The sequence below is a fragment of the Periplaneta americana genome, chromosome 13 (assembly GCF_040183065.1).
Source record: "Periplaneta americana isolate PAMFEO1 chromosome 13, P.americana_PAMFEO1_priV1, whole genome shotgun sequence".
NCBI classification, from domain to species: Eukaryota; Metazoa; Arthropoda; class Insecta; order Blattodea; family Blattidae; genus Periplaneta; species Periplaneta americana.
The window spans coordinates 166,947,351-166,964,768 of NC_091129.1; the positions used below are offsets into that span (position 1 = coordinate 166,947,351).

General features: G+C 37.0%; 1 protein-coding gene across 1 annotated transcript in view; it reads left to right on the top strand.

Annotated features, from left to right (window-relative positions):
• The first annotated feature begins 225 nt into the window (after positions 1-225).
• Positions 226-17,418, top strand: part of LOC138711672 (uncharacterized) — a 267,255-nt gene continuing 250,062 nt past the window's right edge. The window contains exons 1-3 of the mRNA XM_069842800.1: positions 226-273; positions 4,840-5,015; positions 8,250-8,360. Coding sequence (XP_069698901.1) covers positions 232-273; positions 4,840-5,015; positions 8,250-8,360 — 329 coding nt within the window. The 5' untranslated portion in view covers positions 226-231. The remainder of the gene's footprint in view (positions 274-4,839; positions 5,016-8,249; positions 8,361-17,418) is intronic.

A 17,418-nucleotide genomic window follows, 5' to 3' on the forward strand; every position in this document is an offset into this window, starting at 1 on the left:
GTGGTGTTGATGGTAGGGATAGAATTTTTATGCACTAAAAGGTAGCCCTATAATAAGAAAAGAGAACGTCAGTAGGCTCGTAGGGTGTGCATAAAAAGTCTGCCATAAACAAATGTCATACCGGTATTAAATCCTTGTTTCTCTTTCCATTTCAGAACATAGAAATAAAAGCTTTGATTGTTTTTTTTTTTCCTTTTCAGAGAGGCAGTTGCTCCTGGCTTGGAGGGACTGATGTGCTATCAGAGATACATACTTCATTACCAGCTGATACAGGTTAGGGTGGACAAACTTCATTTCATTCTATAGGTTGGTAGAGTTCAGCTTCAAATTCGCTAAAGCAGTTTACATGAAGTAATTAAGTTCACCTTGCACTCCATCCTTGGATATCTTTTCCCACTTATATTCAGTATGCACGAGATTTTTGTGATGCTGTCAAAGGTCAAATTCTTCATTTCCATCACCAATGCCCTCTGAGGATTCGAACTCTCAATAGCATTGATACTTGGTTTGATAGTAACCATTTCATTTCTTAGATTAAGACATTGCAGTTGATAGCGCTACAGGATTTTTGAAATGCAGGTTTTTGACGCTAGGATCCAAAAGTGTCGAAAAGCACTGTTCCATTTGCCCAAACCTTCTTTAGAATTCGAACAATAAGTTAGTTGCTCTTTCAATGTTTTCCAGGTCCATACTTTGGCTCCAATTTATTTAATTGCTGTTGCTAGCACTGTACCAGTGGAATCACTTGATAGATAAGGCTCAGTCGGCTAAGGCGCTTGTCTGCCGAGCCGGAGTTGCGTTCGGGCAGGGGTTCGATTCCCGCTTGGGCTGATTACCTGGTTGAGTTTTTTCCGAGGTTTTCCCCAACCATAAGGCAAATGTTAGGTAATCTATGGCGAATCCGCGGCTTCATCTCGCCAATTATCTCGCTATCACCAATCCCATCGACACTAAATAACGTCGTAGTTGATACAGCGTCGTTAAATAACCAAGTAGAATGAAAAAAATTGATTGATAAGAACTAAGTTGCTTACTCATGGTCTTAGAAGATTTATGGTGTCTTGCACTTCTTTTTTCTGAACTGAAGTCAATATATATCTGGAGCCTGTACATATTTCAGAACAACTTGTCCTACAAAACCTGTCATTTAAAAAAAAAATCTCTCTAACATGTGGAATGTAGAGTTCCATCTTGTTTTTACATCTAGAATGAGTTTTCTGAATTGCGTAGCAATTTGCTTACTTCAGCGCCTGCATTTTACATTACATTTAAACCAAGAAACTAAATTTCTAAATTTTGCAATTATATCTTTAATTAATAAAGTGTTACATCTGTTGTTGTGGTTGTTATTTGTTAATGTTGAAATTATTTATAATTAATGTTGAAATTTTGTATGCTGTATTTTGGTTAATAATCATGATCATTTATTACATCCACTGATCATATACATGATATGGGACATTTCATATTTACAAACTAATAATTAATTACATAATATACATAAAAGAAATAACTATAATTAAATGCAACACAAATACAAATATAAAAAACTTGGAACTTGATTGAAGAAAACCACAGGTCGGTTGATTTCGGCTATGAATCCCGTTTGCAGTATGTCTTGAAGTCAGGAGTCAATTTTAACTATCGCGTCTTTCATGAGAAGACATCCTTCTCGAAGTCAGGATCTGGAAAAGAGGAAGTAAAGTCTTTTGAAGTAAGGCATTCTTTTTCTATTCAGTTATGACAATTTTCAATAAATTCAATAAATTCATTCATATTGTAAAAGCAGTTTTTGATTAAAATTTTATAAAGAGCTTTCTTAAATTTCTGATGTGCAGATATTTCTTTAAGATAATTTGGTAGGCTATTGTACATAAGAAGACCAGCATGAATGAAACTGTTTTTATATAGAGTTGTGTTAAAACTTTCAATAAAAATATTATCTTTGTTTCTTGTATTGTGCTGATGTGTGTCTGAATTTGTAGGAAAGCTATGCAAATTATATTTGATAAAATTTAAGGTTTCATAAATATAAATACAGGGTAAATTATTTATAATTAATGTTGAAATTTTGTATGTTGTATTTTAGTTAATATACTACGTTCTATTTTAATTATGTTGTATTTGAGTAATTATGTGTTACTTTTGACATGTCCCATATCACGTATGTTATCAGTTGGACGCAATAAATGAATATGAATAATGCCTTCTGCACTTTGCAGGGAGTTCTTGCATACCAAGTTCAAGGTAGCCTATATGCAAAACATAGTACCTATATGGCGATTTTTCTCAACTACAGATTTAACCATGTTTGATCATTGTTTGTGTCAATAGCGACAACTTTTTCTTTTGGAACTCCAAATTCATCCAGAACTTCCACTAATTTTGTGTCTACATATTCTGTTGTGCGTGATTCACTCATCCCATGCACCCCAATATTTACTGAATTTAATTCCTGCTCCTTTGGAAAGTGGAGTCGCTCCTAAAAAACTTTTCGTCTGAATGCCTGTCCATATATCTGTTGTTAATGCAACATTGTCTAAATATGTTACTGCAGCCTTAAACTTGGATAAAGCTTCATAATTTTTATCTATTAGCTCTTTAATTCTATATCTTGAATGAACTTTATAATGAAGGGCAATAACTTTTATCAACATCTTAAATCCACTCCACTCTACAGTACTGAAGGGTAGGTTATTCTCAACAATAAATTTCATGATGGCTTCTGTAATTTTTGCAGTCTTGCTTCCACCATCTGGAATTAATATTATATAATTACTTACGAAGGAGACTCACGAAAGTACTGGATGACAACCAAGCTCCAGACCAGGCAGGATTTCGCTCAGGTTACAGCACGGTGGATCATCTACAGACAATCAACCAGGTCATAGAAAAAACGGACGAATTCAATATTCCCCTCTACCTCGCATTTATAGATTTCAAGAAAGCATTTGACTCGGTAGAACACTCCTGTGTATTACAGGCGCTGAGTAACCAGGGAGTCGAGCACAAATATATCAACATCCTAACTAAGCTCTACGGAGACTCGCACGCCACCGTGATGACAGAACGAGAAGGACAAATATTCAGAATAGGAAGAGGAGTCCGACAAGGGGATCCGATCTCACCAAAGCTATTTACTAGCCTCCTGGAAGACATATTCCGTAAGCTAAAGTGGAAGAAAAGACATGGAATCAATATAAACGGATATCGGCTGACGAACCTAAGATTCGCGGACGACATCGTACTTTTCGCTAAAAACGCCACCAACCTACAAGAGATGATACAGGAACTAAGCGATTGCAGCGCACACGCAGGCCTAAGCATGAACATGGAAAAAACCCAAGTCATGACGAACAGCCAACCACAACCAATCCAAGTCAACGCAACCATATTACAGTACGTGGAGGAATACATCTATCTGGGCCAATTGGTCGGATTCAAAAGCTGCATGACGAGAGAACTAAAAAGAAGAATTGCATCAGCATGGAGAGCTTTCTGGTCACTGCAATTCGTACTCCTTGACAAGAAACTGAACCGCAAACTAAAGCTGGAGGTGCTGCAATCCTGTATCTTCCCAACCTTACTGTACGGCTGTCAGACCTGGAAACTGACCGTGAACCAGAAGACGCAGATTCAGATCTGCCAGCGCAAAATGGAGAGGAAAATCCTAGGACTCTCCCTCAGAGACAAGATTTCCAACACCAGACTCAAGCAGATGACAAACACCAGAGACATGGCACACCAAGGGGAACGCCTGAAATGGAAATGGGGAGGCCACGTGTCGAGACTCCAAGGCTGCAGATGGGCGCATATTTCCACCACGTGGGACCCACGCATCGGGAGGCGAAACCGAGGAAGACCTGGGACCAGATGGGCGGACTTCTTCAAGAGCCTAGCTGGACCCCTGTGGTCCAGAACAGCCAAGAACCGAGAAGAATGGAGATCGCTACAGTTTGCCAGTATCGAGTGAGAGTGCAAGTGTACACACACAAACGACGAACAAAACTTATATAGAACAGAATCTACAGTCATGCGGATTAGCTCACCGCATGATCTCTAAAGAGCTCCCCTTTTAGGAGGCCATAGCCCTTCACGGGAAATCCAAAGGCTATTTCATTCATTCATTTCATTCATTCATTCATTCATTCATTCATTCATTCATTCATTCATTCATTCATTCATTCATTCATTCATTCAATTACTTACTAAATACTGCTTGAATATTCTTAAAATTGAAATTACTAATTTAATTAAATTAACAATCTCACCAAAAGGGCAGGTACCCAAGACATAAACAGAATAGAATGGAAAATTTACCAGTGAAAACATACACTTCTTGAAATTTCCATTTCCGAATACTTTTTACACTTACTATAGATAATCAGATGCAAAGCACCCAACTCAATTCTCTCAACATTTAAGCTTGGTTCAGACGGTGCTAGTTTCTGTGATGGATTCCAAGGAGGCTACGCTGATGGCCACCCTGCGTGGTCACTTGCTGGCTCCCGTGTTGGCTATGGTGATGGTAGTTGTTCACACGGAGCTGGCTCTTTTCACAGTTCAAATTGGAAAATCATCTGCTGTTTTATCTGTTGCCAACACTCATGGTCAAAAAGAAACTAAACCGTGAGTGGAAAACAACTAAAGTCCTACATTAACAGCAGTAAATGTCGCAATAAAGTAATTAAGCCATAAGTGCAAAACAGCTAAAGTCTGATATTTAATTGTTGTTTCTTAGAAACTAAAGAATATAGAAAAATCAGGTTTAGTTGGAAAACAACGAACATGGCGACATGGTTTCAGAGGTGATATTATATGGTCATCTTTGGTTTCCAGCCGCAAACCATCACGAAAAATAGCAAGGAACCTGCCCTCGAAATCCAGCAAGCTAGCCATCCACGGAGCCACCAGAGCGGATTACTTCTGGCGAGTGACCACGCAGGCGACCCGTCCGCGGAGCCACTTTGGAATCCATCACAGAAACACGCACCGTCTGAACCGGGCTTTACTCTGTAAATTTGATTTTCTTTATTTACTATATTATGTGGTTTTTAAAAGATGAAGTCCACCGCTGTGGAGTAACAGTTAGCATGTGTGTTCGTGAAACAAGCTGGCCAGGGTTGGGGCAATTTATTTGGTTGAGGTTTGTCCCAAGGTTTTTCTTCAGCCCATGTGAATCAAATGCTGGGTTATTTTCGGCATTGGACCCTGGACTCATTTCGGTGGCATTATCGCCTAGTGAGAAGCTAGATAACTATCGCAATTGATAAAACATCGTAAAATAAACCAGTTAAAATTACTTAAAGGGATGAAATGGATGAAATTTCTATTTTATAAATTTTTTAAGCTAGAAGCTTAATTTTTTATTACAGCAACCTCTTATTAGTATTAATGTCTCCAAATTTCATTAGTGCACCGGGGACAAACATCTAGAAGCTTGCAGACGGTTACTTTTAAGCGGTCCGACCGCCCCCTCCTCCCGCACTAGCAGGTACGGTACCGTTCAGCTGCAAAACATTTTCTGAACGGAAGTTATTGTATTGTGAGAGCACAGCTGGATCAGTGAAAGTAAGCGGTCAACGTTTTCAGTTTGTAGTGCAACGAATAGTTCTGCTGCATGTGAGCTCTTCTGTAGTGACGTCACTGAACCTCTAGTAGTTCTGTCCCTGGTGCATCAGTTATCATTTTATAGGTTTTGAGTTTTTAAATTTTTTGTTCTTTGTTGTTCACTTTAAACATTAAAACTATAAAACTTTCTTACATTAAAATGTTAAAAGTGTTAAAAAATGTTAAAAAAAGTAATATACCTAAATGACAGACAGGCCCATTTCATGATTGTCCTTTGAACTACTCAAGGACACTGACCACACTGGTGTTCAAACGGGCTTGTCGGTCATTAAAGTACCTTTTTAAACATTTTTAACACTTTTAACGTTTTAATTTAAGAAACTTTTGTAGTTTATTTTTATTTATTTATTTATTTTTTTTTGGCTTTTTCAAAAGATATTTACTTCCACAAAGTATAAGTTACATACCTGAAAAAATTGCACAGCATCTTTCACATGCATATAATTTAATAGCAGATTCATAATTTCAATTTTTAATGTAACTTATGAATGACCTGGAAAAAAATTGAGTCCAGTCAGTTTAAAAATTATAATTTTTTAGTGTTCTGATGGTATATTTTATTAAATTAATTTTGAAAACATTTTCTGTATAGAACAAAAAACTCTGTAGTTTTGTTAACCATGCTTTTCAGAACATGCAGTAAAAATTTTAGTATGGGGGCCTATAGAAATTGAATGTGAGTAAATGAAGTAAAACTAAATGTCTTCCACGAAAACCTATTTATGATTGTATAACTAAAACATGAATTCTGAGGACGATTATGTTGATATAATTTGGTCATTATTTAAATGAAACGCCACTGATTATAATGGCCAACATTTCATCCATTTATTCTCTTAAGGGGTGATGTGGGCAAAAAAAAAAAAAAATTGTCATTATTAGGTAGTTTTAGGTCTATTTAATAACCTCCCAGAAATTTAGGTCCTAAATCCACCTGCAAGTGCTATTCAAGATTTAAATGCCAACAGACACAAATAAGGTTCTGTACATCCATAGTAGACTTTAAAGTAATTTTACTGAAATGTTAAATTTTCTGTACTTAGGTACATTTTTCTCCAAAAATACTGGGATAACAGTCATGAAATTTTGTACACAAGTTAATGTAAGCAAGATATATAAATTTATGCAGAGATATTTTAATAGCTTACTTATCCGTCACTAGCATTGCTTCTAGAGCAGTGTCAATCCCTTAATACAGAAGCAGGGCGGAGGGGTAAGGTATGATCTCCTCCCCTGAGCCATCTCTTGTTCATTCAAAGTTAAGCAGTTGGTTATCCTCCTCTCCTGCATTCCCCTTTGCTGTGTCTTGCGGGCTGCATTTTATGACAATCTTTGCCGATCATTTTTCTAGAGCTATTTTTTTGCCAAAATAAATAAATATATATTTTTATTGTGTGTATATATATGTGTATATAAAAATTTAAACCTTTTTAGATAAATATGTGTCTAAGAGAAATTTGTACATCACATTTCAAGTCTCTACTTCAAATAGTTTTGCAGAAAAGTGTTCCCAAGTTATTACGTATATTAAAAAATGTAATAATCCACGATTATGTCTAGTGACCAGAATATTTGTACGAAATGGAAATATAAAAATTGGAGATTTATCCTTCGAAGAGGTGGAAAAATTCAAATATCTTGGAGCAACAGTAACAAATATAAATGACACTCGGGAGGAAATTAAACGCAGAATAAATATGGGAAATGAGTGTTATTATTCGGTTGAGAAGCTCTTATCATCCAGTCTGCTGTCCAAAAATCTGAAAGTTAGAATTTATAAAACAGTTATATTACCGGTTGTTCTTTATGGTTGTGAAACTTGGACTCTCACTTTGAGAGAGAAACATAGGTTAAGGGTGTTTGAGAATAAGGTGCTTAGGAAAATATTTGGGGCTAAGAGGGATGAAGTTACAGGAGAATGGAGAAAGTTACACAACACAGAACTGCACGCATTGTATTCTTCACCTGACATAATTAGGAACTTAAAATCCAGACATTTGAGATGGGCATGTAGCACGTATGGGCGAATCCAGAAATACATATAGAGTGTTAGTTGGGAGACCGGAGGGAAAAAGCCCTTTAGGGAGCCTGATATGTAGATGGGAGGATAATATAAAAATGGATTTGAGGGAGGTGGGGTATGATGATAGAGACTGGATTAATCTTGCTCAGGATAGGGACTGCTGGCGGGCTTATGTGAGGGCGGCAATGAACCTTCGGGTTCCTTAAAAGCCATTTGTAAGTAAGTAAGTAATAATCCAAGAGAATCCTATATGTTGAAAAAGTTACCTGAATGAAATTATAGTACTTATAATGTGCATAAAAAATTGCAACTCTCTACAATGAAAACTGAATTAATAGCAAAATGTTTTGTAATTGTATTTTTGCCTATGTCCCCCTTTAAGAATGTTCAACAACAATTAAAGTACTATGTTGCCATGATCCCCAAGGTAATCTGGAAGCTAGCGAAACAAATGACATGATATTTATAAAAGTGAAGTGTAATCTGACTGAAATGTTTGGCAAAGGCTGGTTTTCTTAAATGTGTTTTTAAATACCATATTTAGATTCTCATTCTTATTAGTCTTCGGTGATTTACATTGCTTGACTGTTTTCAGTACCTGGATCACTGAAACAGCGATGACTTCTGACAGCATTATGGTCGCTTGGACAAGATGTCTTGAGGCAAATGGAAATATAACGTGTATTACCACTCACTGCTGTACAAAGTAAGTTGAATTTGTTTCTCATAAGGCCATCATTGTCATCTGTCATTGTGCCCATTCACCTGCTGATCATTAAAATAAGTTTTTGTTCGATACTGGTACACAGTGCACAAATATCAGAACACCTTTCCGTCAAGTCGACTGGTCCATACTTGGGATGTGCGGAACGAGTAATGTCAGATGTTAAAATGGAAGTATGCGAATATTTGTGATCATACACAATATATAATGATTGAATGAAGAGTTTTGTGTTTCTTAATAAATTGACAAACACTGACATGAGCTCTAACGTAGCCTACTCACTTTAACTGAAAAATGATTAGGGGTAGAAACAGTCACTCTTCCAGATGAAGGGTATATACAGGGTGGAAGTAAAATAACCCTGCAGCTTTGCAGAGCGAATTAGTCATACTGAGTATGACAAAAAAGTATAATACCATGTCGGTGAGAAGTTAATAGTTTTCGAAATGAACAATGTTTTGTCCGAAAACTTTAACGTTGTCATTGTGAATAAATAATTACTATTCATAGGATCTTGATTTCTGTGAATATCAATAGAGAATGAAATAAAGAATATTTTTTTGTCGTATTTCGATAGAATGAACGATTTTCGAGTAAAGTAAATAAAACGTATTGCAAATTTGTTGCCTGACTAACAAGAGTAGAGGCAGTAACACTGATTAGCTGTTCTCGACTCTCTTTCGATACAGTACAGTAGTCAAGGTAGTCAAGATCGTCTTGTCCCAGTATTACGTGATCTTCTGATCTAAGTGAAGGTCATTGGCGTGCCGTTCTATGCGCAGATGCAGAAAGGTTTCTGGTATGATATTAAATATTATAAATAGTGAACTCAGTGATTTTGTGTGTTAGTTGGAAATAACAAACATATATGTCAAAATATTGTAAATAGTAAAGTCATTGTTTGTGAAAGTGTCAATTAAAATATTGTAAATAATAAAGTCAGTGTTCATGGAAGTGCTAGTTAAGGGAATGAACAAGTGAAATATTCAAATTATGCATTTGTGATGCTAATGGACTGAAATTTTTACCACAGAGTGCTGATATGTATTTAAAACATCCCTATAAATTTCATCAATGTATCTTAATTAGTTTTGAAGAAATTAATTATTTACCAATTAATACTAATTAATATTTAAAAAATGCTGCATGATGAACGCTTAACATTATGAATTTAAAAAAAATATAGAACAGTTCCTCTAACAATAATAAAACATCTATCACATGATTTTTAGTTAGCACTTCTTAGTTTCTGAGAAAAAAATTCAAAACTGGGTGAGTGCCAATTTAAAGAAAAAAATTAATTTCATGCATCTTAATCAATTTATATCTTGGCAAATAATAAATATTTTAAAAATCCATGTGACAGTCTTTTTCCTTTAGGTAATGTGGGCTTGTGGTAAAAATTTCATCACTATTGGTTAAGAAATGCATCATATGGAGCAATTTGAACATGTTAAAATGTAATAAAATTTAAAAGGGAGAAAATCAAGTTTTAAAGTACAACACTATGTTTGAGTACTTACACATTATGGAAATTGCTTAAAACCCTCCTGCCTGATATGTTGACCCCTCCTGCTGCTTTTTCCTACTTTCAGTGACACTTTTTGACAAACGTAGCTTCTTCCTGCTTGTTTTGAAGTTCTCACTGGTTGAAGTAGCCACTTGCTGCAGTCGACGCTTGTCTCTCCTATTGCCAATTTTGTATGCTGCAGGAGATAATTTCACTGTTGACACTAAATCTCTCATGGAAATGTTTGCTGTACAACCCATGTTAAATTCAGTCACAGCAGAAGTAACAGCCACTTCAAGTTTTTTTTTTTGATACAAAAATTTCTTTTGGGCACTTCCGCCATATCACACTATGAACACTTTCATTCACATTTTGAGTTTTTCCTGCAGTGCACTTGCTAAGAAGTTCATCACTAGCTAGTCTACAGTACACTGGCATGATTTTAGCCACAACATCAGGTCGCAACACTGTCTTCATGGTTTTCAAGTCATGCTTCGGAACAGCTTCTTGCTTCGCAATGGCCCGGTTGAAGAAGCACCATGACTTTTCACCACTAGGGCATCTTGAATGCAGGGGCTTGTCATCCGTGGACATTGCATGGTCAAGTGTTGCATAGATGGCTTTCTTCATCTTGTTTACATCGGGGATATTATCAATAATGGCCTTTCTGTAGTAATTTTGCAGTCGAGGTATCATTTCTGCAGTCAGACTTCCCTTTTTTTTTGCCTCCGATTGAGGAATCTGTCCCTCTCCATTCCCTAACAATATTCTGTAGACCTTTACCTACTCTCTTAGCAACGTGGTTCACACATTCTTCTTTTCTAATGTCAATGCCTTCACCATAAACTTGAAGCTGCTGAAGGTGATGGTGTGTTTTTGCATCCCCGTCAGACAATAAGGTTGTGTACCTCATATTACACAACCTAATGGACCGGGTCCAGAGAATTTCTGCAGCTTTCATCTCCATGGCATTTGAAGATCCATCAAAATTTTTCTCACAAACACCAGCATCTTTGTGACTTTGATACCACTGTTTATATTCGTCACTTGCAACATCCATTTTTTTTTCTGTCTTTTCACAAGTACTGCAATATTTTGACATTATTTCAAAATCTAACACTAGCCCTGTTAAAATATTGTGAATTTTATTAGTAACAACAATGTAATTTATTCGCCACAACAATAATTCCTTTCTACAATTCGCCTTAAACGCTCTCGTCAACAATTGGATCTTCACTCAACACAGTATTCGTTATAGCACTCCACCGACGACAATGATAATTTACTTGGACTATTACGCACAACAATGAACTGTTAATCTTAACTAATATTTACAAAGCACTATTTACAAATCAGAACTACCAGTTCTCAGTTCACAGTTCTTCTATCTCAGTCACTCGAGTTCACAGTATCTCGAACCACAGACCTTCAGAGACAGTTCACTGTACTCGAACTCGGGTCCCTCCAACTGCGGTCCACTGCACTCGAACTCAGGCCTTCGGATGCTGACGCAGATGCGGACGCACACTCGAGTCGAACTCCGGCTGGCTTGCTTGCTCTGGCTTTCTCACTGACTGAATAACTGAAAACTCTGAAACTGAAACTGCTGTCGTTCCTTCGCGACCGTAATTTATAACTACAGCGACGTAGCCTCGAAAATTCGACCCGTCTCTAGAGATGGCATTCCAGAGAAATCCAGGGCCCTCTCCTCTCTACCAGCACCAGATGCGCGCGCAAACTCGTCGCGTGACGTAATACACCCTCTCTCTTCTCTCCACCGCGCGACGTCACTCAATGTTCCGTGGAGCCTGTGCGATCTGCTTTCATGCGGGACGCTGGTCGTGAGTTCGATTCTCACGTCACTGTCACAATATCTATGACTAAACCTAAACCATACTTTGATGTATGTCCACGCTTCATCCATGTGCCATCGTATGACACACCAATATTTATAACATCACTATCACTAATAGAACTGTCCACTTCCATGTGAGCTCGTCTAACTGCAGAGTGAGCATTTCTCAACACATGTTGTCTAACAAGTTTGTTTTCTTCCGTCAGTTTTATCAGGTGAGAGTTGAAGGATGGTGAGCTCAAACCTGCCATACCCATAGCCATACAATGTTGTTCCATAGCAGAGTGTCCTTTTCCCATGGTAACAAAGGCGTTGACCATTCTCCTATTTACATCGAAGGGAGGTCGAGTTGACTCAGTGTTACCTACCTTAGGGCTTGTATACATTTCATTCAACACTGTGTTGCAATTATAACACTTCACTATCACTTTAAATGCAAAGCCTGATGGTTCAGTAAGCTCAGCTTTTGCACTATCCATTCCACATTCACCACATTTTACTCCTTTATACAGTTCACTCCACAAACTTACATGCACTAATGTGTAGTCTTTACTACACTGGGGGCACTTATATTTGAATTCTCCTGCAAGTTGCCATATTTTATCAACTTTATCTCACTAGCACTTTGTTTATTATTTGTTTCTTTTAACACTTGATCTTCATTATCACCAACTAGGCCTAACACATTTTCTTGTTGCACACATTCCACAGTAGTTTTGGCCTTCTTCCACCTTATATTTGCTAAATTTTTAGCCCTATTAGCATATTTTGATCGTTTCTTGCCCTTATTATGAATGTCACTTAGTCTATTCATGTTTAGAAAACTAAAACTATGCCTAAAATGCTAAATGTTGAGTTATACACGTGGTCTTGAATGTTATTGTGACGATTCCTAACCTAATGCACTTATACTAACTTATTCACACTAATATATACAACTAATTGAATACAAAATTAGTGTAAAACTTTAATAACATCCTAAATAACACGAAATCAGCAAAACAAGTATGAATATTCACGTACAAACGCACAAACTCGAGAAGAAACGGTCCACAAACAATATTTTGCCGTTCAGTTTCAAAACGAAGTATTTGCAGGGCTGACAGGCAAGCTGATAGTATATTCAGGAGTGACAACAAACTTAATTTCACTAGATACACACCAGAAAAAAAACTAGCCCGCTTTATTCAAATTACAAAGCTCAACATAAACTTTAGAGCTGACAGCTCGTTTAAAGGGCAACGAAGCACGTGCAAGCAGACATTTAAACGTCATGTGACACGGTTTAAAGGGCTCCCAAATAAAAAATGAGGCCATATTATGAAAGTAGAAGGTTTAAATAAAATTATGAACATAAAAACAAAAATTTGTATTTTTTTCCATTTTTCCACATTTTTCACTTGTTCGTTCCCTTAAAATATTATAAACAACAATCTCAGTGTTTGTCAAAGTGCTGGTGTTAGTAATACGTGGTCAGTGCATAAAAGGACCAAAGAACGAAGTGCTGACTAGTAAAGTTTAACAGAGTTAATAACTGTGCCACGTCAGTAACTACAACTTGCCTGGATTGGCTCACCAAGTGAGAACCATTGTAGTAAAGGGGGTCTTTGCCCACATGGGACATCATGGCTGTATCAGTCATTCATTACTTAGTGCAGAGTTGTCCATCGCTGTCTGCTAGTCGGTCTGTGACACAGGCAGCGTAATTCTAGTATTTTGCAATTGAGGTTGACAACGACCTGATGAAATTGTTGACAGGGAATAGGAGATTTTAAATTTGGTCAAGGAAAACACCTGGCCAAAGCAGTCGCATGATTTTGCAATACATAGCCTTTTGTTTACATCTCACGTCGGATGAGTTCAATGCCTCCGTGTGGAATCTTGGGCATCGCGACGTTGCCAGCGAGTTTAAACTTTCGATGCAATTATTTACCAAAATTAGCAGAAAATTCCAAATAATTATTTGGGATATAAAACCAAAGTTTGAATTTTTGTTTTCAAAATTTGTCCTTAAATAGAAGGATGCTAATATGCAACATTATTAAAATGCACTTTAAACACATTTAGGTTTACATGCCAAAACAAGCACTGGTGCAATGCTTATGTTTTCTTGGCCAGAAAATGTACCATACTAATCTTATTGCAATATGCATGTGAGTTTTTAGAATGTAGCTAAGAAGTGTCTGGATATCGGCAAGCTTCTCTGGAGAAATAGGCATAGGTCTTTTATATTTATTATGTAAACTGATTGTTGAAAGATTGAAATGATGCTGTTCGTACATTTTTGTACGCTCTTTTTGCAGATTTATTGGATGAGGTTCTTTCGTTTGATACCAAATCCCATTTTGAAATTATATATTAAAAAAAAACAATACACTGGCACTCTGAACTTGCCACTTTTTTATATGATTCTGCAAGACACCGATGTCCTTGAAATGTTTACTTTTCAAGAGTACTTTATCCAAAGGATTCCTTTTTTCTGCACATTCTAATTTGCTGCACCTCTCTTTTTCTAAGATGCTTATCTGTATTTTCAAAATCACAATCGCATGGCAGGTACCAAGGAAGTTTGTTCAATTTTTGCGAAACAGTCTGCATTGATGTCTCTAAGACAAGGTTTGTTTTGTCTACTACAGTTGTCACGCATGATCTATATCTATGTAATGCCGCAGGCAACCTGAAATTTCGACAGAGCCTGTTCTTGCAGTAGACTACTCTCGTCCCAAACATATATTGAGGCATTTCCATCCTTCAGATGTGGATACCAAAATCACAAGACCGTAATTTTCTCTAGTAGAACTGTATTCCGGAATTTATTTTAGATATTGGAAGTGCCTGTTGCATTAGCAGCAACTGTCTGGTCTTTATTTTGTGTCATCTATTGCAGTAGTGTCTGAGCCATCTTAGCAATGTTTTATACTGCAATTTTTCACGTATCTGTTGAGCATCATTTTCTGCAACCAAACTCTCTACTCGCTGTCTTGTTTCATCACAATAGATGCATGTGTCGGACAGAGGTGGTGTGCAACCAAGGTTAAGTTTTATATTAAAAATGTGTCTGTAGAACAATTCTTGGTCACTGTATTTTTCAATAATATAGATCGTACATTTTGGAAATGTTTAAATCTGATGCCAGATATTTCCTATGCCGACTTTAACGATTGGATAATGCAAGGCAGCTGCCAATGTGCTCAGTTACTCTGACAGTGCGCAATCATTTTTCACTTCAGCCGGGAATGTTTCGGAAAGCAACATCACAAACTTTCCATGAATTACACTGTGTTCTACGATAAGACCGTCTTTCACACGTCTGCACTTGTCACATACAGTAGCGTGAAAATTAATCCGAACAACGTAATTACTTATGCAAAAACACTCAAACAGGATAAAACAAAAGGATCTAAGACATACCTCAGTAATCTATGTGGCCTCCCTTCTTCCTAATAACAGCTCTGAGACGATTTGGCATGGATTCCACTAATTTCCCACAAATATTCTTCATTTCTTCATCGCGAAACCATACACCAATGAGGGCAGAAATCATCTTCTCCTTTGTAGAACAATCCATTTTTTGCATTCTTCTTTTGCAAATTGACCACAAGTTCTCAATGGGGTTGATGTCGGGTGAGTTGCCTGGCCAGGGGAGTACCTGAATATTCTTCTTGTTGAAGAATTCTGTAGTTTTTCGAGACATATGGCATGGTGCCAGGTCTTGTTGGAACACACCTCTGCCATCTGGAAATGATTTTTGCAGCTGGGGTACGATTCTGGTTTCCAATAAGTGAATATATTTGTCAGAATTCATCATTCCCTTGATAGGTATTAATGCTCCAGGCCCTTCATGTGTAAAACAACCGCAAAACATTACTTTAGGTGGGTATTTGGGTGCTTGTTGGAGATGAGCTGCTGTTACTTTTTCTTATCCTTTCCGTACGTAAGAAACACGGTGGCCATGGACCTCGAAATGAGACTCATCGGAAAAAAGTACATTCTTCCAGTCATTCACTGTCCAGTGTTGATGTAATTTTGCCCACATTAAGCGTTTTTTGCACATAACAGGGGTTAGCAGTTGCTTCTTAATAGGCTTACGAGCCCTTCATCCAGCTTCCAAAAGCCTACGCCGCACTGTTGTGACGTGAATATTTGCCCCAATGGTAGCCATTAACTCGCGGGTTAAGTCGACAGCAGTTAGTCTAGGATTTAATTTACTTTTCCTGACAATTAAACGATCATCTGCAGGTGAAGTCTTCCTTTTCTGGCCACAGTTTCCTTTTTTCTGGGGTGTGATGGATCCAGTCTCCCTGTATCGTTTTATGATCGAATTAACAGTAGCCAAACCGATGTGACATTCTGAAGCAATTTGCCTCTGTGTCATAGAAGAATGCTCTGCTAATGTTATAATTTTAGACCGTTTTCGTGGAGTTGTATCCATTTGTGAAGACGACAGAATGTACACAGGATTGCAGTATTAAGTCTTCAACACAACTGAAATGCTTATAAGTACAAAACGACAGGCAAAATGTCACATATTATAAAAAAAATAATGACAGACCTTAACAATGGAATTACACGTACTACAGATGTCAATTAAAGCGGTATGAGCATCTGTGAGGCCAACAATGACAGAAAATGTAAAAATATGTTGTGTTCGGATTAATTTGCACGCTACTGTACTTGACCGACAACTGTTCTGCACTTCTCAGTCCTCTGTTTTCCAAAATTCGCGAAATATGTCGTCTGTCTTTCCTATGCCTACTTTATCGAAACAACCACAGTGACAAGGGTTCCCTACTCGTCTTGCCTTCCCTAAGTTTTCGTCTGTACACTAACATATTCATCACCCATATTTTTCTTTTTCTTAGCCACATTTATTTCCCATTTAGTTTTTGCTATGTTCACCATTTGACTCATTGTCTGTGCCACATAGTTCGTAATATTATTTAAGAAAAAGTGCAAATTACATACTGCTAATTCGACCAGAAAGTATAAGCACTAGCCCGAAAACAGAATGACACTTAAAGATGCAGAATATGAAAGATGCAATATCTTCCACTTCAATCAATCAATCAATCAATCAATCAATCAATCAATCAATCAATCAATCTTCTTAATGTATCCAGCTGTTTGCCAACAACATAAAGTCCACTATAGTCCACTGTAGTCTATTCAGTTGTTGTTTTTCACGAGAAATGAGGGATATTTTGATGGTGTTCATTATAGATGCCTGTTGCTAGTAACCAGAGTTGGGGTGTAGTCAATATATACTGCAGGGCTGTGTCTTCTGCAACTGGTACTGATGATTTTAATTTACTTCTTTTGTGGTTTATGGATGGACAGTATCTTCCACGTCAAGCAAAGGACTGAATGAAATAGTAGGCATTCGTGTACACATGTAATGAACCAGGCAGAAAAGAAAAAAAAAAAAACTGAAAAATGTTTGTGTATCTAATGCTCTGAATTTAACAATGAAGTCATCATCCTTCTTGCTTCCCAATATTTACAACAAACTGAAAAATATAATACATTATAATTATTACTTTTGTAGAGGAGTTTTTGTTTGACAGGCTGTCCAGTGTTCCTCATCATACACTTAAGGGAACCAGGTAATGATTAGTGGTCAAAAGTCAGATTTTATATTTTGTGTTTTAAAAATAAAGTACAAAACTTGCTCTTTA